Source organism: Engystomops pustulosus, chromosome 2 (assembly GCF_040894005.1).
Source record: "Engystomops pustulosus chromosome 2, aEngPut4.maternal, whole genome shotgun sequence".
In the NCBI taxonomy this organism is placed as follows: Eukaryota; Metazoa; Chordata; class Amphibia; order Anura; family Leptodactylidae; genus Engystomops; species Engystomops pustulosus.
Window position 1 is genome coordinate 170422767 of NC_092412.1, and position 27321 is coordinate 170450087.

General features: G+C 41.3%; 1 protein-coding gene across 1 annotated transcript in view; it reads right to left on the minus strand.

Annotated features, from left to right (window-relative positions):
- MYO19 (myosin XIX) overlaps positions 1 to 27321 on the minus strand; it is a 521756-nt gene that overhangs the window by 469431 nt on the left and 25004 nt on the right. The window contains exon 3 of the mRNA XM_072133499.1: positions 8180 to 8328. Coding sequence (XP_071989600.1) covers positions 8180 to 8328 — 149 coding nt within the window. The remainder of the gene's footprint in view (positions 1 to 8179; positions 8329 to 27321) is intronic.

Sequence of the window (27321 nt, forward strand, 5' to 3'; positions counted from 1 at the left end):
GCGCACCGGGACGTAGTATAACGTCTAGCTTCTGGGACCGGCTCACGAACGGAGCCGGTACCAGAAGCAGCGGCTGTCAGCTGTCTATCACAGCTGACACCGCGCTGTAACACCCGCGATCGGAGCCGGCTCCGATCGCGGGTGTTAACCCCTTACACGCCGCGGTCAAGCATGACCGCGGCGTGTAAGGGTGTTCCTGCTGTGGATCGGATCCCCCGTGCCGCTTACCGGGGGATCCGATCCTCTTCCGGGCAGCTCCGAGGACTGGCATGTGCCCCGGAGCTGCCCGGTCTCCATGGCAGCCAGACCCCTTCCGGGTCTGACTGCAAACTGTCTGAGCATGCGCAAGCTTGCTCAGACAGTTTACACTGCTCTACAATAAAATAGTATTGTAGAGCAGTGTATTGAACTTAAACCAGTGATCAGAGCATCACTGGTTTAAGTTCAAGTATGTATAAGTAAAAAAAAATGCAAAAACAGTTAACACTACACATTATAATAAATAAAAAATAAATACATAAAATATAAGCCCCTAAAATGTCACTTTCCCATAAAAAACTTAATAAAGTATAAAAAACATAAAAACACAAAAAAAAACCTGCATATTTGGTATTGCCGCGTCCGTAACAATCTGCATAATAAAACAGAATTGTTACTGGACCCGCACGGTAAACGCCGGAGGAAAAAAACGCAAAAAACTTTAGAAAAAAGATAATTTTTAATTAATACCCTATAAAAAATGCTCTAAAAAGTGATTTTAAAAATTTTATGCACTCTAAAATAAGCCCACTAAAAAGAACAACTGTTCTCGCAAAAAATAAGCCCCTAACCAGATTTGTCAGCCAAAAAATAAAAAAGTTATGCATATGAAAAGATGATGATGCTAAAATGAATAAGATTTTCTCCAAATTAGTTTTTATTCACTACAATTGAATAAAATACACAAAACCCCCACATATTTGGTATCCCTGCGTCCGTAACAATCTGTATAATAAAACAGAATTGTTATTAGATCCGCAAAGTGAACCCCGTAAAAAACAACCTAAAAAAACTCTCTGAAAAAGATGATTTTTTATTAATGCCCTTTAAAAATGCTCTAAAAAAAGTGATTTTAAAAAGTTACGCAATCTAAAATAAGACCACTAAAAAGAGCTATCATTCTTGCAAAAAATAAGCCCTTAAACAGATTTGTGAGGTGAAAAATAAAAAAGTTATGCATATGAAAGACGGTGATGCTAAAATTAACAACAATTTTGCCAAATTACTTTTTATTCAGTAAAAATGGTAAAAAATAAAAAATATATATAAATGAAGTATTTTCATAATCGTGGCGACCCATAGAATAAAAATAATATACTATTTTTATGGTATGGTTAACGGCCAAATAAAAAACACATAAAAATTTTCCTAAAAATTGATGATTTTCATTTCCTCCACCAACAAAGAGTTAATTAAATCTCACCAATTAGCTGTAGATGCCCCAAAATTACATACCAGAAAAGTGCATCTCATGTGGCAAAAGAAATAAGCCCCTATAGGTCCTCATTAAAAAAAAGAAAAAAATTATAGCCTGTACAATGTGACATAGCAAATCTGATTTGGATGGTGCCTCCTTCCCTTCTATGCCCGGCCGTGCGCCCATACAGAAGTTACCACCACATATAGAGTATCCGTGTACTCGGGAGAAATTGGGTATCAAACTTTGTGGAGCCTTTTTCAATTTAATCCATTTTAAATGTTTAATTTTCCACCCAAAATGAGTGTATTGTGAAAAAATATTACAATTTGCAGACTGCACCTCCATTTTGTTTTAACCCCTATAAAACACGTAAAGGGTTAACAAACTTCTTAAAAGTAGTTTTTCATACGTTGAGGGGTGTAGTTTCCACAATGGGGTAATTTACGAGTCTTGCTATTATTTAGGCCTCTCAGTGTCAATTAGAAGTTGATCAGGTCCATCTAAGTACGGGTTTTGGCGATTTTACAAAAAATGTGAAAAATGATACCTAAATTCTGAGCCTCATAACATTCTAGTAAAATATGTGGAATCTTAAAAAACCATGCCAACATAAAGCAGACATTTGGGAAATGTAAGTTATGAATTTATTTGGGTGCTATGACTGTCTGCATCAAAAGTAGAGAATTTAGAACGTTGAAAATAAAGAATTTTTCAAAATTTTTGCCAAATTTTGTTTTTTTTCATAACTAAACGCAAAAGATTTCATCCAAATTTTTAAACTAATTTGAAGTACAATGTGTCACGAGAAAACAATCTCAAAATCCCCTGGATATCTCATAGCGTTCCAAAGCTATAACCACTTATAGTGACACAGGCCAGATTTGAAAAATGGGACCGCGTCCTTAAGGCCAAAATAGGCTGTGTCCCCTAGGGGTTAAAAAATGTTATGCACTCTAAAATAAGACCACCAAAAATAACAATCCTTCACGCAAAAAAATAAGCCCTTAAATAGATTTTTAAGGCGAAAAATAAAAAATTATGCATATGAAAGACGGTGATGCTAAAATTAACAACATTTTTGCTAAGTTACTTCTTATTTAGTAAAAATGGGGAAAAAAAATTAAAATATATATAAATGAGGCATTTTCATAATCGTGGGGACCCATAGAATAAAAATAGTATACTATTTTTATGGTATGGTTAACGGGCCAAAAAAAAAAAAAACACAAAAATTTTCCCAAAAATTGATTAGGTTTGAATCAGATTGGGTTGACGTTACCAGTGGAGTGCCACAGGAGTCAGTATTGGGGCCACTTCGTTTTAATATTTTTATTAATGACATTATAGTGGGTTTACACAGTCAAGTTTCAATATTTGTAGATGATACTGAGCTGTGTAATGGAATAAATACCGAGGTCGATAGTTTAGCATTACAGAGGGTTTTGTAGAAGCTTGAGGAGTGGGCAGAGAAATGGTACTTGGGCCATGGAAACAAAAAGTATAATTATGTTCTAAACAGTCAATTACTTGTTAAAACTGGAGCTGAAAAAGACTTGGGGGTATTGGTGGATGATAAACTTAATTTTAGTGACCAGAGCCAGGCAGCTGCTGCTAAAGCAAATAAAATTATGGGATGTATCAAGAGAGGAATAGATTCTCATGATAAAGACATAGTTTTGTCCTTATACAAATCCCTGGTCAGACCACACATGGAATTTTGTGTACAGTTTTGGGCACCAGTGTATAAAAAGGACATAGAACTGGAACGGGTGCAGAGGAGAGCAATGAAGATTATTAGGGGAATGGGGGGACTAAAATACAATGACAGGTCACAAAATTTGGGATTATTCAGTTTAAAAAAAAGACGAATGAGGGAGTACCTCATTACAATGTACAAATACCTGAACGGGCAGCACAAGGATCTCTCCAAAGATCTTTTTATACCTAGGCCTGTGACCAGGGCAAGGGGGCATCCTCTGCGCCTAGAGGAGAGGTGATTTTAACATCAACATAGACAGAGGTTCTTTTCTGTAAGAGCAGTGAGACTATGAAACTCTCTGCCACAGGAGGTTGTTCTGGCGGACTCTGTGTTCAAGAGAGGCCTGGATGCCTTTCTGGAGAGAAAAACTATCACGGGTTAAGGGGAAAAAACATTTATTTAATTCTTAAAGGTTGGACGTGATGGACTTGCTGCTTTTTCCAGCCTTATATACTATGATACTATTATAAATATAATAAAATCTCACCAATTAGCTATAGATGCCCCAAAATTACCTACTAGAAAAGTGCATCTCATGTGGCATAAGAAATAAAGACCCTACAGGTGCACATTAAAAAAAGAAAAAAATTATAGCCTGTACAATGTGACATAGCAAATCTGATCTGGATGGCGCCACCTTCCCTTCTATGCCCGTCCATGTGCCCATACAGCAGGTCACCACCACATATAGGGTATCGGTGTACTCGGGAGAAATTGGGTATCAAACTTTGTGGAGCCTTTTTTTATTTAATCCATAGTAAATGTTTAATTGTGAAAAAATATTACAATTTGTAGACTGCACCTCCATTTTGTTTTAACCCCTATTAAACACATAAAGGGTTAACAAACTTCTTAAAAGTGGTATTTCATACCTTGAGGGGTGTAGTTTCCATAATGGGGTAATTACGAGTCTAGCTATTATTTAGGCCTCTCAGTGTCAATTAGAAGTTGAGCAGGTCCATCTAAATACGGGTTTTGGTGATTTTACAAAAAATTTGAAAAATGGCACCCAAATTCTGAGCCTCATAACATTGTAGTAAAATATGTGGAATCTTAAAAAACCATCCACCATAAAGCAGACATTTGGGAAATGTAAGTTATGAATTTATTTGGGTGCACAAACACAAAAGATTTCATCCAAATTTTTAAACTAATTTGAAGTACAATCTCAAAATCCCCTGGATATCTCATAGCGTTCCAAAGCTTTAACCACTTATAGAGACACAGGCCAGATTTAAATAATGGGGCCGCGTCCTTAAGGCCAAAAGAGGCTGAGTCCTGTAGGGGTTAAATGAGGCAATCATAGTAGTTATACAGATGGCGGGTAAAGACGGTTTGTTGCCAGATTCTTATTACCCCATCTCCTTGCTTTCTAGCACAAGGCTCTTGTTGGTTATATCTTCTATTATCCACTCAGATCAGTCCGGCTTTACTTGCAGCTCCCAGTGGTCGCCCTGGAGAGAGTCAATTAATCACTGGATTCTGCTAAAGAATTTGATTGTGTCAAATGGAGTTATCTCTGGGGGTGCTGGATAAATTTGGCCTGGTTGAACAGTTCTCCTCTCGGGTGCGGATTCTTTACGGGGCTCCAACTGCAAATTTACATATTAATGGCCAATTGTTGGAGCTATTGGCGTTGATTTGGGACACAGGGAAGGGCTGCCCCTTCTATAGACCCCATGGCAGATTTTCAACATAGTCATGCAGTCAAAGAATTCCACAGAGGGGTACAGATTGAAAAAGTGGCGTATGCAGACAGTGCTTGCTTTTTCCATCTGATGCTAGATACTCACTCCCAGCAGTTATATCACTTATTGAAGAATTTGGAGCATATTCTGGTTTCCAAATTAATTGAGTTAAGTCAACTTTGATGCCACTGGATATCCCAGTTGCAGTGGAGGTATATGGCCAATTGGGGTTACAGGTTGTCAAAGACTATAAATACCTAGATATTCTAGTCTCCTCAAGTTTCCCATAGTCTAGACTATGAAGCTCTGAACCTAACCCCTATACTTAATAGGTTTAAACATAAACTTGATTGTTGGGACAAACTGCCAATATCCTTGGTGGATACAGCCAATGTCATAAAAATGGTCTGAATGCCACAGCTGCTGTTTTTATTACACAACTCCCAGATTTGGATCCCCCTTAAAATTTTCATTTAGTCAATAGGCTATTCTGCAGGATGATCATTAAAGAGAGAGAGAGAGGAAGGCCTATTTTTAGTAATGCATCTCTAACTTGTGAGGGATTGGAAAGCTGGTACTACTTCAGTTAAATCCCTTGTACATGGGAATCTGAATGAAGACAAGTTTTATAAAGCTTTGGAAACCAAGGCTTTCAACCTCTTTAGTTCTTTCTATTCTACTCTAATTCTACTTCATAAAGTTTGGTGGAAAGTTAGGGACATGTAGGGATATCACAGATTTAAATAATACTCCCCCTATGTTGGATAATCCTCAGCTACTAAGTCTGTTTTTCCTTGAAGGTGTGTATAGGTGAAAGCAGAATGGGGTCCGAAGGAGAATTTCAGCAACTACAGTCCAACTCTGAATTACACTCTACATAATTTTTTAGATTATCTCCAAATTCAACATCCCTTTAGGTCCGACTACTGAAGGGAGAAGGAGAATGTAATAATCAACAATAAAATTATTAGCATTATTGAAAAAAGACTATTCCTCCAGGGTTATCTCTATAGTGTATCAATATATACTGGACCTCATTCTGGACAGATTTCCTGCCAGAAGAAGGGGACACTGGGAGGACGACACAGGACCAATAGAGGAAATTAAGTGGAAAGAAAACTTAGAAAGAGTTTGCTCCCTCTCTTAGTGAAGCTTATAGACTATCTCAATTGTATCTACTCCATAGAGTCTATAGGACCCCTTAATTTATGTTTGACATAGGAGCAAAGCTTGATGCCCATTGCCCCCATTGTGATTCTGAGGCAGCAGATCTGCTCCACATGATCTAGTCCTGCCCAAGTTTAGAGAGATTCTGGAAGGCGGTGGTTGATATCATCAATGATCATAGATTTGGTTTAGTTTGTTCTCTCTCTTTTGTTTGTGTGTTGGAATACCGTATTTTTTGGCCTATAAGGCACACCGGACTATAATGTGCACCTCTAATGAATGCCTGCTAAGACATCTAGGTTCATATATAAGGCGCACTGGTGTATAAGGCGCAGGATCAAATGCAGTACCTAAAAATGCAGACCTGTGCACAGTTCAAGCCAGCTACACTTCCCGGGAAACTTGTCTTCCGCATGTCAGAGAGCTCTGATCTCAGAGGTATGGCTGCTAGGGGTTAATGCAGGGTGATGCAGCAGGGGTTAAGCGGTCTCCCTCTGCCCCTTCTCCTTCCCTCCTCAGCCAGGGTGTTATTCCTGTGGGGTTCCCTGTGGCTCCTTCTCATTCCCCTGTTACAGGGCTGGCAGGTATGGGGGATTTCTTACTGATGATGATGATGATGATTGCCTTGTGGTCGGCACTATGGCAGCTCCGCTCTCTCCGTGCTAGGGGAGGGCAGGATGGGCACAATGTTAGTTGTGGTGCCAGGGCACTTCAGGAGCTAGGGACCCTGTATACTGTGTGGGAAGGTGCAGGAAATTTCTGGGGATGGAGCTATTAAACACTGGTAAATGTACAGTACATCTTGTCTGTAGTACATTTCTATATAAGCTCATATATAAGGCGCATCGGCCTATAAGTCGCATCTTTGATTTTTGAGAAAATTAAAGGATTTTTGGTGCGCCTTATAGGCCGATAAATACGGTATGTGCGGACCTGCAAACCACAGAGGCAGGCACAACGGCAGTTGCCCATCTATTGTATATGGCATGTAAATGAATTGCCCAACACTGGCTAAAATCGGTTTGCCCGAGTCAGGTCAGAATTCATTGACAAGGCCAACTGGCCGTTCCTATTGGAGAAAGGGATCTTTCACAAACCCTTAAAGAAATTTGAGAAACTTTGCCATGGATAAACTCCGGTTTAGCTTTGATAGAGCTGACCCACTACCGCCTCGGTCTCATCTGATCTTAGATTTTACATTTTACAGTCCCAGACTAAATCGTTAGGTCCTCCATGTTGTTGGAATATTTATTTCAGGATGTCTCACATCGGGCAGCAACGGTCTGTCTACATAACAGCCTCCGGTCATTAGAAGGCTCAAGGCTGTATGTTTTATGGCCATTTGTTACAATGTAGTATGGCAGCATATGGTAGGATCAATCAGACAACCTAGGATTAAAATACCCTAGAGGTACTGAAAAATAGCCAAAAAATAAATAATAACAGAAAAAAATCATAAACATGTTTCGCCATCCTCGTCCCAAAATGTCAGATCAAAATATAACCATTATTCCCGGCATTTAACACAGTAACGGAAAATAGTGCCCAAAGTTCTTCAATAGTGCCACTTTTTTGCCATTTTGCAACATGTAAAAGATTTTATAAAACGTCATCAAAAGGCTGTACAGACCTCAAAAGGGTAACAATGAAAATGTCATCTCATCTTGCAAAATTCAGAATTTTTTTTAGTACAGGAGGTTTAAATTTTAAGTTTATGAAACCATTATGAAACCTATATAAATTTAGTATTCCTGTGATCATACAGACTATACAAAGTATAAAGGAGATATATGTCATTTGGGGCGTAGAGTAAAAGCCTTAAAAACAAGACCACAACAAAATGTTGCAAAAGAGTTTTTCACCTCTTTCATTGCATTTGAAAATGGGCTGGTCATTAAGAGGTTAAAAACGAGGGGAAATTCCAATAAGAATATGTCAATTATGAAAGAAGTTTGAGAATTAGTATTGAACAGTTTACGGGAACCTGTCATTTGGTCCAAATGTGAAATCCTGGTGACAGGTTCACTTTAAACATTCAAGGAATTCTTCTACAAATATACAACTTGATATTGACTAAAATTTTGTATATAATGTCAAGAGGTTTACCTGAAGATGATTTGTAGCATGATATGCTTTCATAATTTCCAAACAATACAATTTATCAACTGACTGAAATGGATTAACTCCAACAACAGTGCATCCAGCATTTGTATAGAAAATTCCTGCAGTATATCTTGCCTGGAGACACTTCAGAACTGCAAAAAAAAAAAAAGAATATTGAGCTGTGTAAATATTGGCAAAGCATTGAAATAATAACAAAAAAACAACCCCATTTATACGTCCCCACAGATTTCTAAGGGCATATGTAACTGAATTACGGGAAGAAATAGGCCATGCTCTATATTTTTAAACAACTCATACAGTATGGTGTAAAAAACAGCAATGTGAATGGTTCAACGTATTGTCTATTCAAATGAATGTGGCTGTATGTAACATGTAAAAGACAAAAAAAAAAACACTATACGGTATGGGTAGCATACGGCCATTTTCATACGTTGGTGTGGAAGCAGCCTAAGGAGAAAACAGATGAAAGTACAGAAACAAAGCTACATTAAATTGGAAGAAGTGGAAGGGGGGTCCTGCCTGTGACAGCTCACAATATGGGTGGAGATTGGTTAATTTGAAAGTGAATAACTATATTCCTTTGGTAGGCGTGAAAAGATCACTAGAAAGATTTCTGTACAGTCCATTTATGTACCATACATAGTCGAGCATAAGCCGACCTGAGCTGGGGTACCCAATTTTACCACAAATAACTTGGAAAACATATTGACTTGAGTATAAGCCTAAGGAGGGAAATAGAGCCACTACTCTTAAATAAAATGTCCAGCAGTGGCTTACCTTCACAAATCAAATGCTCAACAGTAGCCACCTTTCACCAATAAAAGGCCCAACAGTGGCCATAACCATATATACTTGCCCTCTAGCGGTCCCTGCAGCATTTCTTCTCAATGTCTGGTAGTACTGGCAGAGGATGACATCAGTAGGTGGTGACACCACTGTGTAATAAAGTGTGCGTGGGTAGAGGACACAGTCGTGCCTCTGCCCGCACTGCCAGGAGGAGCATGGAGAAGAGGAGCTACAGAAAGCTTCAGAGGGTATCTATATATGTTTATTATTTATTCAATATCTGTTCATTATAATCAGGTTGCCCCATAAATGTCTTTTTCCCTAACTTTTTCCTTGTTGCATTCAATCTGGTTTAGTTATGTTCCTTTTGTTCACTGGGGTTCATAACTGTACACAGCGCTCCCCAGTGAGGTCTGCCTAGTGTTGTGTAAAAGGGCAAAACTTTTACTATACCATGAGCCTTTTCTCATGCTATGTCTCCCAATTACCTCTTTTATTACTTTACAGAGATTAAAGCATGTCTGATTAATAATAAAAGTCTTCTTTTAACAGATTGATAACTGCAGAGAAATATGCTTGACCTAATTAGCGGTGACTTGCCTCATTAGGACGGGCAAACTAGTCCTGATGATTGGGCTGCTACTGTGAGAGTTTTGAAGAGCCTTGTCCCTGCTGCCTCTGACCTGCATAGAGATATCTCCATGCAGGGCAGTTTAACCCCTCAACTGCCACAATGCAACTTCGTTGTGGTAGCTAAGAAGCCACAATTGTATAATGATAAGTATTCAAGAGCAAATTACAAACACCTAAGTGGGCAAATATGTATAAGTAAGGGGGGAGGAGCTAGCTTGTCGGACAGGAATAGGGAGAGCTCCACTTTGGACCACAGACCAGAATTGACTCCATATGGAGAAATCTAGGGTTAGAAGGACCTCAAAATGCGTGTAGAGCAGATTGGTGTCATCCACACAGATCCTCAATTTATTTTCTCCGCTCCAGAACCACATGGCCAGTGGCACCCAGACGCGCGGGTAGCTATCTTCCCCACAGGGCTCTAGTCCGCTGCCACGGTCAACAAGCTCTCAGCTGTGGGTGCACAATAGAAATAATCTTCCTAGCGTTCACACTACGCCAGACTCACCGGTTACTCGGTACCAGCCCCTCTGTCTGCTCTCTCCACCATGAACCAGCCGCAACCCTTCACATAAGCACTCACAACTGACAACCTAGCAGAGCATTATTTACCTCCAAAGGTAACTGCCCTCACCTTAAAGAGCCACCCTGAGCTCTAGATACCTGACCTGGAGTAGCGGGAGTACCCACCGAAGGTGCGTCTCCTAGCGGTTCGGAAGTGCCCCCCCCATTCCCACCACTGGAACTGGTAGGCCCCTCTGACTCTCAGCTGAACTCAACCACGGCCTTGAGCTATTACTGCACCTGCAGGGGGAGCCTCCTCTCACTCCCAGCAAGGCCTTACTGACTGGGGACTATCCCCTAGACTTTACCAATCCCTTCCACAGCCACCACTAGTGCATGTTTGGGATCAGGGACACCTGGACAGGATCTGGAAGGGCGGGCCACTGAACCAAAGGAGCCTGATAACAGATGTAACCTGCCTACATCTCAGCGGTCTTCCACAGCCTCCCGTACCTCACTGATTTAGGCAACCATCAGGTCAGCGGGGTCGTTGCAGGCCAATAGCACATGACCTCTACAGATCCCTGGGCTGCGGGACCCGGCTATTGCCACAACCACAACATTTATAGGGACAATGCCATCTCCCTCCCATCCGAAGAGGTACAGGAGAGCAGACGCCTATCCGAGCGAGTCGTATGTTCTAGACTAACTACCAGCCCCGCTGACCTGATGGCTGTGTTTCAGAGGGGCTGGTAGTTAGTCTAGAACATGATAAGCACCTGGTCTACCTGCACCTCTCCTGATTGCTATGGAAACTGCACCCCCCCATCCTGTACATGTTCTCAAAGACCAGGGCTTCAGCAGTGCGCAAGACAGCGCAGGCGCCTGAACAGCCACCCGACTGCCATGGACAGTTCTCTTGTAATGGCCTCCAGCACTAAGCCTACCCAAGATGAAATCCCCCCTCAGGCAGAAAAACGGCAGCTTCAGGACATAAATTCTTGTGCAACGTGCAGATGATCCGACTCCCTCTATAGATACTGAACGAAGAAGAATTAATGTTCTGCAAGACAAACAGCTAAACGCGAAGATCTTGAAAATCGCAATTGGAGAGTTAATCCCCATATACAGGGACTCCCGAAAAAAAACAATAACCAACATTTGCAAAGCTGCCATGAATATTTTCTTGGCTCCACGAGTCCTTCCAAACAAAAGTCCTAACAAAAACGGCGAGCCCTGCCCTGCCTAGAGACGTAGTGCTTTAAAATGCATTACTCTGCCAATCAGGCCTCTTCTCCAAGCTGCATGTAATCTAGATTGACTGCCTGGGGTGCCTTCATCAGTGCAACTATATGCAGATCTAGCACCTTTCACACTGATAAAGCAACATTCACTGTATACTCTGACTTTGACCCTGCAGGGTGCAGAGATCCACTATAGGTGGGGCTAACCCTTCTCTGTTCAGCTATCACTGAGGAATCGGAACCATGTTATCCGCTACTGGAGGAAGGGGGAAACGTATCCTGGAAATGGCGAGTATGGTTGTTGAGGATGTTCCCCCACCTTAGCAACAGCAAGCGAGCAAAACCCAGGTCGGCGTTCTGTTTCTGTGTGCCCTTATTCTTTGTGTTTAGGAAATTAAAATCCTGGCAGCTGCAGGGTGCTCCTTCACTTCCGGGCACATGTGGGGGGGGGCTCTGTGGGGGGGGGGCTCTGTACTCGGGAGAAATTGTAGAACAAATTGTATGGTGGTTTTTCTCTTTATAGCTATTGGAAATGTGTAAATTTTAGGGCTAAATGAACGTATAACCGTCAAAATTTGACCATTCTTAATTTCACCTCCATTTTGATTCAATTATTATGAAGATCTCAAGGGGTTAACAATCTTCCTAAAAGCTGTTTCTGATATTTTGAGGGGTGCAGATTTGAAAATGGGTTGATTATATAGGGGGTTTTGATGCCAAATATGTAAAATTTCATTCAAAACTATATTTATTCCCAAAATAGTCAATTAAAAAAATAGAGGAAAAGCGATATTCGATTTGTAAGCCACGTGACATCAAAATAAATTATCCAGACATTTTAAAAAAACTGTGACAATGTAAAGTAGACATATGGGAAATGTTATTCAGCAACTTATTTAGGTGGCAAATCTATCTGCCTGAAAACACAATGGGGCAGATTTATCAAGCAGTCTGAAAGTCAGAATATTTCCAGTTGCCCATGGCAACCAATCACAGCTCAGCTTTCATTTCACCAGTGCTCATGAATATTTTAAAGGGGAGCTGTAATTGGTTGCCATGGGCAATTGGAAATATTCTGACTTTCAGACACTTGATAAATATGCCCCATTGATTTAGAATTTTCAAAAGATTCATCTATTTTTTATTTTGTAAATAAACGCAAAACTTATCAGCCAGATTTTACCATTAAAATTAAGTACAACATATGGGTAAAAAAAATCTCAGAATTACTTTGATAAGTAACAGTGTTCAAAAGTTATAACCATATAAAGAGACGCAGGTCAGAATCCAAAAAATGGGACTGAGCCTTAAGCTACAAAATGGCTGTGTGCTTAAGGGGTTAAAAAAAGGCTTTAAAGGTTATGCAAATGAGCCTCACGCCTCATGCATGATAGATGCCTCCCTCTTCCAAGTTGGAGAGGGAGGTGACATTATGAAGGGGGCATGCATAACTAGCAGCCCGGAGCGCTGGACATCTTATCCCACACACTGCTATTTATAAGTTACTTTTCAAGGTGATCCTGGCGTGTCAAGATTAGTGAAGGACAGCGCCAGAATCAATGTCAAGAGGAGCATGGGTGAGTATCTGTACATGTTTTTTAATTTCTGAAATGATAGATTTCCTTTAATTTTGGGTGACATGGTCTGTGGTCTGACAATTAAAATTGAACTGGTTAGCCATAACGACCAGCATTACGTTTGGAGGAAAAAGAGAGAACCTTGCAAGCCTGAAAACACCATCCGAACTGTGAAGCACGAGCAGCATCATGGGGTTGGTTTTCTGCAGGAGGGACTAGTGCACTTACAATAGAACACAAAATAACATTAGGAGTAAAGAATGTGGCAAAGTTTGTAAACAAATGAGTCTGAATGGCATACTGCCATTTGTATGTATTGTAGTCCTTTATTAATTTTCCTTTTCCTCTTTATTTTCCTTTTCAAAGTCACCAAATGGGTTCTGCGTGACCTTTATTTGATTTAAGGGCAGTGATTTGTCACTTGTTTGATTGTTCTGTTCATTGTAAAAATTTAATTTTTATTAAGGAATTTTTTTAAGTCAGGGAAAAAAAAGAAAAAAGACTCAAATCATACAGTTTAAAGCTACATCCACAAGAACATTTGCCCGCCGGGCCACAGCCGGGCATGCGTGGCTCAGCGAGGCATCCATACAAATCACTGAACCACAGATCTGAAAAACCACGCCAATGTGAAAGAGCTCTTTTGGTACTATCAAACGGTGCGTTCTTTGGCCATTCTTGGTGCGTTTTACCGCTCCAAAGCGCATGTGTCTGGATGGTTTAAGCAGCTGTGAAAATGTCAACACAGCTGCTTACACTTCCAGAGATTAAGAAAAAATTCAAACCAGCCAAATGAATGGTAAACATGCAAAAACGCATGCATTCTCAGAGCATTTAAAAATGCAGCAAGAAGGGATTCAGAACCCACCGTGTGACAGCACCCTTACTATGTAGATACAATCAGCCAAATCTTTAATACATCTTGACTCTCTTCAATTACCCTATATTAGCGAAACGTGGCCCAACCATCCCTAGAGGTTAGTTAACCCCTCCCTACACCATGATGTTGTGGAACGTCATGGTGGGCGTGCTTATTTCGCACCATGACATTCCCCAACGTCATTGAGATTGCAAAGGCTCAGAAGCAGAGCCAATGTGATCCATGCAGAAAGCTAGCTGTATGTGACAGCCGTGCCTCTGCATGAACAGCCGGGATCGCTAAAGTCCCAAAGTACCCTAGGGAGTCTGAAAAATAGTAAAAGGAAAAATAAAAAAAAGTTTAATAAAAAAAACTAAAAATTCATATCACCCCCCTTTCCCTAGAACTGAATATTAATAAACAGTAAAAATCATAAACACATTACGTATCGCCGTGTCCGAAAATGCCCAATCAAAATATAATAATGGTTTTTCACTGCGTTTAGTCCCATAACGGAAAATAGCGCCCAAAGTAAAAAAAATGGCACCTTTGTGCCATTTTGAAAAATATTTTTTTTAAAAAATCTATTAAAAGTGATCAAAAAGTCACAAAAAAAAAAAATGACACCACCCACTGCTCCGTATACCAATTTATTAAAAAGTTATTAGCGCCAGAACATGGCAAAATAAAAAAAACTATTTGTACAGGTTTTAATTTTTGTAAATGTATGAAAACATCATAAAACCTATACAAATTTAGTATCCCCATGATCGCACCGAACCAAAACATAAAGTAGACATGTCATTTTGGGCGCACAGTGAAAGCTGAGGTAACATTGAGTTTCCATTGCATTTACTGAAAAGCAATGTTACTACACCTATGTATGTTGGAATTAATAAGCCGGGAAGCCCCCTCTAGAACGTCAAAAAACCTTTTAAGTTTACAAAAAGTGAACAAGTATCACAGAACAAAGTATAAACAAATAATCTATTGTGTAAACAGAATATTAAATATAAAAATGACAGACATTATTGGAGCAATGCAAAGATAAAACAGCGCACCCTGCCCTGGTATAAATACAGGCGGTCCCCTACTTAAGGACACCCAACTTACAGACAACCCATAGTTACAGGCAGACCCCTCTGACCTCTGTTGAAGCTTTCTGAATGCTTTACCATAGTTCCAGACTGCAATGATCAGCTGTAAGGTGTCTGTAATGAAGCTTTATTGATAATTCTTGGTCCCATTACAGCAAAAAATGTTTAAACTCCAATTGTCACTGGGGCCGAATTTTTTTTTGTCTGGGTCTACAATTATAAAATATACAGTTTCGACTTGCATACAAATTCAACTTAAGAACAAACCTCCGGAGCCTATCTTGTACGTAACCCGGAGACTGCCTGTATAGTAATAATCATATACAGGCAGTCCCCGGGTTACATACAAGATAGCCTTGTTTGTTCTTAAGTTGAATTTGTATGCAAGTCAGAACTGTATAATTTATCATTGTAATCCCAGCCAGAACTTTTTTCATAGTCTAGGACTAAAGTACAATAAATTACCAATATCCAGTGGTCCGTTTGTAACTAGGGGTCGTATGTAAGTCGAGTGTTCTTAAGTAGGGGACCGCCTGTAATCCCATATGTATAGAGAAAATGCTATAATAAGACCAATTTTAATACCTCCAATTAAGTCCCGTATCAGGAAAGTATACCAACAAACATGGCATCCCCATGGGAGATGAGGGTGACGTGTTATAAAAGATACCAATAATAGGACAACAGTAAATGAATAAAGATTACCAACCACGGGCAGTGTGTGCCGCCCCCGACACGTTTCGCACAAATCGCTTTGTCTGGGGGATTGCCACATAGACAGAGCATCACATATTTGTATAAAACACGCAATCACAATGTAGGAGGTAATTGCCTAAACACAACACACAAAATTATTAACAAGCATACCTGCTATTGTAGATACCGATTGCAACATATCCATACAACGTGCAAAATAGTGAATACCTGCCAATTCAAGCACCATATGAATAAATATCATAATGAAAATTCATATGTAATGTCAGTATTACATAGACAAATGTTCTATACAAACATATTATATAAAGTGCATCAGTGAATGGGATACTAATATCATAATAATTCATATACCAAAACACAATTCAGTGAACATATTATATTATATAGATACCCGCTTAGCGCAACTTATGTATAAAACAGTGTTATATACAGTAGTATATCTAAATTTTTGACTCTACATCATATCTCCAAATAGAGAAATCTGCCAATTTTATCTATAAATTCAAAATATGGTGTGAGACTATATTAAAAAAAATATAAAGATAAAAGTGGAGTGGGGGGAGGGGAAGTGAAAAACTTTGTACCGTATTTTCCGGACTATAAGGCGCACATAAAAACCTAAGATTTCCTTAGAAATCCAAAGTGCACCTTATAGTCCGGTGCGCCTTATGTATGGAGGAGGGCAGTGACTGGCATTGACTGGAGGAGGGCAACGGACCCTACTTACATAGGTCCCTGCTTCCGAGACAGCAGATCTCCAGCAGGAACTGCAGGCCACGCAGCACGAACAAAAGGCGCCATAGCGCGAACCAACTTCTGCCGCGTGGTCTGCAGTTCCCACTGGAGATCTGCTGTCTCCGGTAAGTGAGTAGGGTCCGCTGCCCTCCTCCACCTGAACGGACCCCCTTCCCCATCTCCCCGTGTGACCGCTCGCCTCTTGCCAGGTTGCCGGGTCTGTGGAGAGTCGCTGGTTTATCTCGAGGCTAGATGAATTTGATTAATAGCATAGATACACATATGAAAAAAAGGCTAGCCAATAAATAATAACAATGTACATAATGAGCAATAATATATATAACAATAATAATACGTATTTGATTGAGGCAATAGAATAAAGCTAAATAATAGATGAGCCTTAAACATAGTAAGTGAAGATATATGTATTTAAACTAATCGTTGTACGCTTATATATAACTATACTGTTAGTATGGCACCCCGAGAGTGGAAATAGATGTAATATTCCCCAAAGGAAAATTCCTCTTCATACTTTATATCTCTTCTCCAGTACCATGTGTTGGACTAGTCCAAAAATCAACCTCTAAATAAACATACAACAGGGATATTGTATAAACTCCTAAAATAGACAAAACAAGAAAAAAAAAAAAAAAAAAAAAAAATCTATATGAAAATGCTCCATATGACTATGGCACCAAGGACCCAACATTAAAGAAGTCAATATAACTACATCAGATCTATAAAAAAGGTACAAAGCTCAAAATGGGGGTAATGGCGTTTAATTTGTAGATACACCTAGTATCTTTGTGCTAGGATCCGCTTACAATCGCCCCCTCTGTTGTGGAACAGTATCCTGTCTATACCGCTTACCTTAAGCAAAGAACCATTGCAAATATGATATTGCTTGAAGTTTTGTTGGAGTGTCTTCAAGTTCTTGTCTGATTCTTCATCCCTTGCTGCCTCTATCCCCAACACATGTTCTCTAATTATTCTTCGAAGTTCTCTGGAGGAGAGGCCTACATAAGATAAATTACAAGGACAGGTTGCTAAATAAATTACACCCACCGTGGTGCAAGTTATCGAGTGTGTTATAGTGTATTCTTTGTGTTGAACCATTCTAAAATGAAGTGGGGGTTACAACATTCTGACAGGCCACACATGATTCACATGCTTTGCAGCCCCATTTGGGTCCTTTAGAGTCAAATAATTTGTTTGGTGTTTGACCTTTGTAGTAGTTCTTGACCAAATAGTCCTTTAAGTTTTATGAACGTCGATAAGCAATAGAGGGTTGTTTTGGGAGGCATCTATCAAATGTCTGATCAATTTTGTAGTACCAGCCAATGTCTAGTCAAAATCAATATCACATAATCACTTTGGAAATCATAAGTCGCAATAAATCTTACCAGGTCTCTATTTCCTAATTTCTTTGGCTTCGGTGTTAGGAGATCAGCCCTCTTTGATCGTCCAGCTCGCTGTTACCCCCGTTCAATTGCTCCCATTGGGTAGCCTACTTCTTCGAAGTGCATTTGCATATTTTTTGCCTGTTTTTCAAAATCTGTATCCGTGGTACATATCCTTCGAAGTCTCATATAGTAGAGGTAGCATATAGTGGAGCGTTGGTTGTAGTCCCCTTCCTAAATATCATCAACATCCAACAATACAACAACTAGGAACTCTTGATGTCTTCCCTTCTTGTAGGCGAGTCTGATGTTAATGTCATTGCTTTTAAGGTCTTGCATAAAATCATGCAACCCTCCTTTTGTACCCTGCCAAATCATCACCACGTCGTCTATGAATCTAGACCACATGTGAACTTTTTTATGCATGAAGCGTAGGATTTGTTAGGAAGATTTCTCTCTCCCACAGCCCCAGAAAAAGATTGGCATATGAGGGTGCACACGACATCTCCATAGCCGTACCCTGGAGCTGTAGGTAGAGAGTCTCCCGGAACATAAAGAAATTGTGCAATAGTGCAAATTCCAGAAGAGTCACTAGAAAAGTGAACATTTCTGGTTCCAAGCCAGACATTGTAAAGAAGTAGCTCGTGGCTCTTATACCATCACAGTCGAGTATAGACTGTTTTTATGCAAGACCTTAACAGCATTGACATCGCATAGAGTTCCTAGATGTATTGTTTGATGTTGATGACAATGGTATGATCAACACTCTACTACATGCTACCTCTTCAAACCCCCGGAACTGATTAATAGCTTACCGGTGGGACAATTTCAGAGAATTCAAAGGATATGTAACACGGATACAGATTTTGAAAAACAGGCTAAAAATATGTGAATGCCTTTTAAAGAACTAGGCTACCCAATGGGAGCAACTGAACGGGGTAACAGCAAGCTAGACGATCAAAGAGGGCTGATCTCCTGACACCGAAGCCAAAGAAATTAGGAGATAGAGACCTGGTAAGATTTATGACTTATGATTCCCAAAGTGATAAAGTGAGGTCGATTTTGATTAGACATTGGCTGGTACTATAAATCGATCGGACACCTGATAGATACATCCCAAAGCAACCCTTTATTACTTATCCATGTTCAACAAAACTTAAAGGACTATTTGGTCAAGAACTACTACAAAGGTCAAACACCAAACAAACCATTTGGCTCTAAAGGACCCAAATGGGGCTTCAAAGCATGCGGATCGTATGTAGCCTGTCCGAATGTTTTAACTTCCACTTCATTTTGGAATGGCTCCCGACAAAAAGAATACACTATAACACACTTGATTACTTGCGCCACGGTGGGTGCAATTTATTTGGCAACCTGTCCTTGTAATTTATCTTATGTAGGCCTCTCCTCCAGAGAACTTCAAAAAAGAATTAGAAAACATGTGTTGAGGATAGAGGCAGCAAGGGATGAAGAATCAGTCAAGAACTTGAAGACACTCCAACAAAATTTCAAGCAATATCATAATTGCGATGGTTCTCTGCTTAAGGTAAGCGGTATAGACAGGATACTGTTCCACAACAGAGGGGGCGATTGGAAGCAGATCCTAGCACAAAGAGAAACTAGAAGGATCTACAAATTAAACACCATTACCCCCAATGGTCTAAATGAAAATTTGAGCTTTGTACCCTTTTTACAGATCTTATCTGATGTAGTTATATTGACTTCTTTAACGTTGGGTCCTTGGTGACATAGTCAAATAGAACATTTTTATATTGTTTGTCATTGCTTGTCTATTTAAGGAACTTTTTTTATGATGTCCCTGTTGTATGTTTATTTATAGATTGTTTTCCGGACTAGTCCAACACGGTACTGGAGAAGAGATATAAAGTATGAAGAGGAAGATCTGAAGCTGTGCCTATTCCATCCTTTTCCTTTGGGGAATATTACATCTAATTTCCATTCCTGAGGTGCCATACTGAGAGTATAGTTTCATATAAAAGTCCAACGATCAGTACAAATACATATATTTTCGCTCATCAATTATATAGCTTTATTCTATTGACTATTCAGGTTATCAATCAAATATTATTATGGTTATATATATTATTGCTGATTATGTAAAATGTTATTTATTAGCTAGCCTTTTTTCATATGTGTATCTATGCTACGCTATTACGACACTGTTTTATACATAAGCTGCACTAGGCGGTTATCTATATAATATAATATGTTCACTGAATTGTGTTTTGGTATATGAATTATTATTATTATATTAGTATCCCATTCACTGATGCACTTTATATAATATGTATGTACAGAACATTTGTCTATGTAATACCATCATTGGTATTTTGTAAAACACATGAATTTTCATTATGATATTTATTCAGGGGGTGCTTGAATTGACAGGTATTCACCATTTTGCACTTCATATGGAGCGGTTGCAATCTGTATGTAGGATACCAAGGATGCTTGTTTATAATTATACCTTTGGTTCTTGCGATGGCTGGAGAGTATTGATGTCACATGTAAGGGTTGCAGGCTTTGAGATCTCGGGATAGCCACAGGATAAGCGAGCTGCGAGTTCTCGCACTATTAGGCGAGTTGCGAGATATTGCGTTAAGGTATGAGACTAGATACGCGACTTCCTCCTCCCCCATACTGAGTTGAACATTGAAGGGTTCTTTCCATGACCATGAGTGTTGTGTTTAGGCAATTACCTCCTACACTGTGATAGGACGTTTTTGATATAAATATGTGGTGCTCTGTCTATGTGGCACTCCCCCAGACAAAGAGATTTGTGCGTAACATGTGTCGGGGGTGGCGCACACTGCCCGTGGTCGGTAATCTTTATTCATTTACTGTTCTCCTATTATTGGTACCTTTATGTCACCCTCATCTCCCATAGGGATGGCATTTTTTTTGGTATACTTTCCTTATATGGGACTTAATTGGAGGTATTATCTGTTTTACCTGTGCGTTTCCCCAATAACGTCTGTCATTTTTATATTTAATATTCTGTTTACACAATAGATTAATTGTTTATACTTTGATCTGTGATACTTTTTGTAAACTAAAAAGGTTTTTTGAAACGCAATGTTACTTCAGAATGTGATCAAGGTTGAATGCTTCAGAACGCGTCATAAACGGATCAAAAAACGTGACACAACGCACATATGGTCAGGGCCGGTTTTAGAAAACTATTTTGTGAGCATTCACAGTCAATAAGAGGATCCTTTGAGTATGGTAAAACAAACTTTAATATGGGAGAATTTGATAGGAGATTGATAGGCTGCATGGTGGCTTGGTGGTTAGCATTACAGCCACTGGTCACCCGTTGTGAACGGGGCTGTGCGCATCTGCACCCCCGCAGCATCACATCTCTTAACCGGCTATCTCCTTCAGGACAATTATGGCTATACATAACTCCTAGTTAACAAGGGAGATCCCCATCACCCCAGCACTTATTATCTAGCAGTGTAGCGCAAGGGTTTCTTTTCCCACGCGGACCGCATTATCCCCTGATGAGCCCAAAAGGGTGAAACAGGCCCTGTCGGGATTTTGGCTGCGCATTTGGGATTTGACTGCGCAATTACCCTTATGACACACTTTTTTTTTTTTTCCTTTATTTTCGTCTTTATAGACGCACAACTGACTGGGACGTTACCTCTAGACTAGGTCCATTGACAGGGCTATTTATCTAGGGTAAGGTTCCGGCCGGGGCTCGTGGTTAATTAGGGCCACAACCCCGAGGTTAGGCTAACAGGGTGTTCTAGACCTTCATCTAGGGCAGTGATGGCAAACCTTTTAGAGGCCGAGTGCCCAAACTACAACAAAGATCCACTTATTTATCGCAAAGTGCCAACACAGAAATTTAATTTGTAATTTATACTCCCTTCTCTGTCACAGTTTTCATTGATACCAGCACCTGAGGACACCAATAAAGCAGAAAATAGTCCCAGGTACAGCTGTCACTTTAAAATAGCTCTGTGCACAGCAAGTCCTGGGCTGTCTGGGACTGCAGGAAGATACCTGGAGTCCTCTCTGGTGATGGCCTGAGTGCCCACAGAAAGGGCTCTAAGTGCCACCACTGGCACCAGTGCCATAGGTTAGCCATCACTGATCTAGGGCATTAACAGGGAGAGCTTTAGTTATCTCTGACCCTTGCCTTACAGGTCCATAATCACAGCACCCTGTTTCTTCCTCCGTTCTTTCTACACTCTATACGGATGTATGTTGTTCACAATCACTGACTCTTTCCGTATGGCACATCCATGAATGGATAACCGAATATCTGAGTGTAGATCCTTCATTTCGTTTATCAAGACGTACAGCCTACAGAGGTGAGCTTTCTTCTCTCTTGCATTACAAATAGTACGAATAACTGTGAACCATTATAGAAGGCCACTTGGCTCACACTCGTTATATTCTCCCTTTGTTGCATCTTTGCAGATGGGCATCGTGCGTCAACATTACCATCTTTGAAGCCAGTTTACTGTATGTTTATTTTTAAACTATTCCAGTAAAAACCACTTATTTAACCACTATTTGTATTTTTTTAGCATTACAGCCTTGCAGCGCTGGGGACCTGGGTTCATGTCCCAGGTCAACATCTGCAAAGAGTTTGTATGAGTCTCCATGTTTGCGTGGGTTTCCTCCCACACTCCAAAACATACCAATAGGTTGATTAGCTAGTGAGCCCCATTGGGGATTTGGAAAGATCTGTGCAGCGCTGCGTAATCTGTGTGTGCTATATAAATAAAGGAATTATTATTATGATAGAAGATAAATTTGAAAGAGGAGCGATTTCTAGATGCAGAACTATAAAGTACTTATACAGTAGATAGATGAGAGATAAATACAATAGAAGAGAGATAGAAGATTGATAAATAGATAAGAGAAAAAGCAAGATACATAAATGGGCAGATTATATTAGATAACTAGACAGATAGATGATAAGCATCTTCACCCGGGAAATCAACCAAGGGGTATTAGCCCTATCACTGCCAGGCATTTCTTGATATTTTGTTGTGTTATTGGCCAAAGCAATTTCTACAATTTTGACGCTTACAAATAAAACCGAAATTACAGCAAAAAGAATTAACGTAAACCACAAGAAACCACATATTTTCTGAAAGCAGACACATTTTCCATTTTCAAAATTGCATTAAAGAGTTTATAAACAGGGCGTAGTATCGGCATGCAGAGAGAGTAGACGCACGCTGTTGGAGCTCCTGCTAACCGGACAGCATTTAGAGCCATTCCGGTGCCCAAAATACAAAAACACTGCAGCTATGAGCAAGGGAAGGCAGCATAAGTCCACCCCAAAGCCCACCGTGCACCCGGTGAACACCCTCCCCCGCTATTTGCGCTCCCGGACCGAGACTGCCACCGGGCCTGGGAACATGACTGCTGCGCCTGGGAAGATGGCCCCCGCATCGGCTCTACAGGCTGCGAGAGACCTCCACCTGAGCCCCCAGTCCCCAACAGTGGGAACGGCTCGCGGTAAGGGCACTATTAGCCCATCGCAGCAAGCGCTCTCAGCTGGAGCTACGGGCGACAAGCCCATTGCCGACACCATACTGCCGCCGGTGCCCACGGATGCACGGGTGAAGACTGGCGCTACCCCCCCCCCGACTGTCACAGGGAAGATAGAGCCAGGACCCAAAGACTCTCGGGCCCCGGTTCCCACGCCTGCCGTACCTCCCAGCAACGGACACCCGCCTCAAAGCCCGGCGCTGCAGGCAGACAGGGAGGACGCCATAAGCCAGGACCTGGGCCCTGGATTGCCTTCCTTCAGTGAGACGCTGTGTCCATCAGTACAGGCCGCTGGCGGCCTCCAGTGGTCAGGAGCAGGTACTACAAGGAGAGAGATTATTCATCAGGTGCTGATACACGCTGCGCCCCCTGCTGGTCAGGAGATGGAACAGTGGTCCCATTGTATCTTAAAGGGGCAGACATCATCCCACGCAGGCTACCTGCAGAAACACCCAGTGGCCCAAGCTACTGCCTCGCTGCCGGACTCAGGGTGGCCTACGCAACAGGCTATAACGCAGCCCCCTTCCCAGACCTGTGTGAGGGGCGAGCCCTCCCTTGGAGTGGAACGCATGCCCAGCACCCCGGAGCCTCCGCTGACCCCACTGCTATCACAATATCAGGCCAGTCCAGCTGGGAGCAGAGCCAACCCAGATGCGGGAGACGAACCGGCCGCAAAACGCCACGGGACGGTCATTGAGCCTCAGACTTCACCATCCCTGACCTTTTCTCCCGATGCTTCTCCAAGCCAACGGTCACCATCAGTACAAATGGACCCACGATGCCCAGAGTTCTTGCCCTCTCAAGCCTGGGCCTCCCCCTACGCACAGGACCTTGAGTTCTCGGGAGAACCCCCACTGACCAGAGCGGATTTACATGAGGCTTTGAGGGAGATAACAGGAAGAGGGAGGAGCATGACGTGTGCAGCTTGCTGATGCACGAGGCAGCGACGCCGGGCTAAGAGCTTGCCGTGGGCTGGGAACATCGCCTCTCCGATGTGGCTGGTTAATTTCGGGTGAGCCGGTCGGGACCCCGACAGCATGCGCTGAGTTGTGTGAGCCGCCAGAGGAGCGCTGCGGGGCATAATTCTGCCGGTGTGCCGTTGATACAAGAAACCTGTGCCGAGGTGATACATCAGGTATATGGAGGTGGCGTGACCAGGCTGGAGGACGGACCGGACACGGAGCTATATTCTGGGATCTGAAGGGGAAGAGCTGTGCTTAAAGGCATAGTCCTTCCTTTACAGTAGAAATCGCCGAGGTCAAAATACAGCCGTTGGATGTGTACACAGAAAGCCTCCAGGGATCAACATCACCCAAAGAGCGGATTGAACTGTGCTTCTCGGTTCCAGGGGTGGTAAGACCATGAGATGCCTTTTTGTTTCGCTGCAGCAATCTTCTACATAACAGCCTACCTCTGCTACATTGTGATGCATTTAACCCTACTAACCCGGATGACTTATTGATAATTGCAATTGAATATAAAGACAAGGTTATAGTTTTAACTAACAACTGAGGTGACTTCTTGGAGGAGTTTAGAAATTAATTGGACAATCAACATAGTCAGTGTCTGGTGAACTTTTTGGAAAGTTACAAGGTTGCAGAATATAAGACATATAAGACAGTCCTGTAAATATATGTTATTGCAAAGCCATTTCAGAGTCTATCACATGGCTATATGACAGACCGCTCAACTCCACCTACTGTCTAATATACCATCTATGGACATTGTATTCTGAAGCAACCATATTTTTTCCTCCTATGTGCCAGTTTTTCGTTTTTCCCGCTTTATTTTTGTGGGGATAACTATCTCAAAGAAAGAATATTAAGGTCTTGCTAATACAGAGTGTTTGGGGGGATAGTCTCGAACTGTATTAACTGCATGGCTATAGTCTGTATTGTTTATCTTTACTAACTATCCCCTATGGAAATTGCATCTTAAATTAGCTATAGGAATATTCGCTCTTTTCTTTTGTGTGCACCAATCCTGTTTTCTCTGAAAAATTGATTATGACTGTGGTGTGAATAATATGTATAAACACTTAAGGGGGGTGTGGATAACAACTATATATAGGTTTAAAATTTAAGGGCGACAGACCTAGTAAGAGTGACTGATTATTCCCAGGTGTGGCGTAGTACCTTAAGCAAATATGGGAAGTAAAAGACAAAATAAAGTAGGAATGAAGAGCAGGTTATCAGATGGGGGGCTCTCCCCGGGAGCAAAGTCCAAAGAGGGGAAGTTGGATAAATTCCTGCAATCCCCTGGACCGATGTATGAGCAGAACCAGGATCAAGGGAGTGGTAATAACGTTAAAAATCAATCTCTTTATTAAATCACAGTAAAACAACGTGCACTGCAAGTCAGTGCGACAAACAACATAAAGCAATAGTTTTCAGTCTAAATTACGAAGACCTGTAAACTGCGGAAAGCACATATTCTCAGAAAACAATGCTGTTAGCACAACCCCAATGCGTCCTACCGTGGTTCAGACGCACTTGGGTCACAGGTACGAGCGGGAATAAGGTGACGGTAGTGGGATCTATCCCTAATTGGTCCCCAAGTTTGACTCCCGCTCTTACAAGAGCAGTCCCAAGCTGTCCCTGTAAACCTTATTTTTCCTCATCCAGATCCGCTTCCCTGACGCGTTTCATCGTTATTGGAATCTTCAGAGGGATAAACGTTTTGAGGTAGTCATGAAGAAAATTGCACTTGTTTATGTAATAAAGTGCTTTGAATCGTGCAGGGCTTGCTGTATGCCTGGCCCTTTAGGAGCCCGCTAGTGCCGCGTCCTAGTGGTGGATCGCGGGACTCTCTCTCAGCGGTGTGGCAGTAGGTTGGCGCCAGTTAGGTGTACTTCCGCCCTTTTAAATCTTATAACTCCGCCCCCGACACACTCTATTGGTCGGTGCCATTCAGGTCCGTAAGTGGGAGGCGCTACGGCCGCCGCGGACCACAGTGGCAACCGGCCTGCTGTCAGCCGAGTAGTAGTGCGCATGCTCGTGTTCGGGTTATGGGAATCGTGTGGACGCGTCTCCTAGGAGACGTATGTTTCAGCGCTGCCGAAACCACTAATGTACGACAAGGAATCCGCATGTGGTACAGATCAGATCCAAAGGACCTCCGGAGGTTTGTCACTCGATTTACCTTAATAATGATACAGTTAGTTACGCCAGATATAGGTAATTAAGACAATATATAGCAGATTTTAACCTTACTTTCATTGTGACATAACATATAGATTTGGTGTTATTAATCCCCTGGACCGAGTAAAGATAAGGGAAAAAGACCTAAAAAAAAACGGAAAAGTGGGGGGCTCCCAGATAATCCTCAGGCTGAACCTATGTCAGGACAGGAATCAACTAGTATAGTTGACTCGATAACAGGTGAAGAATCTCTGTCTCTTAAGGATATCTCAGTCCAAATAACACAATGTACATTGGCAGTAGGTGAAGTACTGAAGGAGATAGGGGGTATGAAAAATAAAATAGACGACATAGGTAAGGAAATTGGCACACTTAAAAGGTAGGATAGAGGGGGCAGAAATCAGAATAGGTAATGTAGAAGATGCAGCTGTTGAATTAGAAAAAAGGGTCCAAAAGCTGGAGAAAGCAGAACAGCTGGCTCAACAAAAACTCCTAGACCTTGAGAATAGGTCAAGCGACTGGTGAACCTAGAACCTAGTATTAAAAACTGTGTTATGTTATATGATTTCATATTCTTATGACCAAGCTACTCTCATGGAATATACAAGGCCTGAATAGCAGGGTTAACAGAGCAGTATTTGATTTAAGTGCTTCGTATCAACCAGATGTAATATGTCTACAGGAGACTCATCTATTGAAGGAGTCGACATATAAGGTGAAGGAGGCTTGGCTAAGCCATTATTTCCACTCGACCTTCTCTGCTTATGCACGAGGAGTTAGCTTAATGATAAATAAACGAACAGGTTTTCATGAATTGATGTCAAAAGTGGATCCACAGGTTAGATATGTGATTTTGCATTGTTTACTGAATGAACAAGAAGTAGTGTTGGTGGG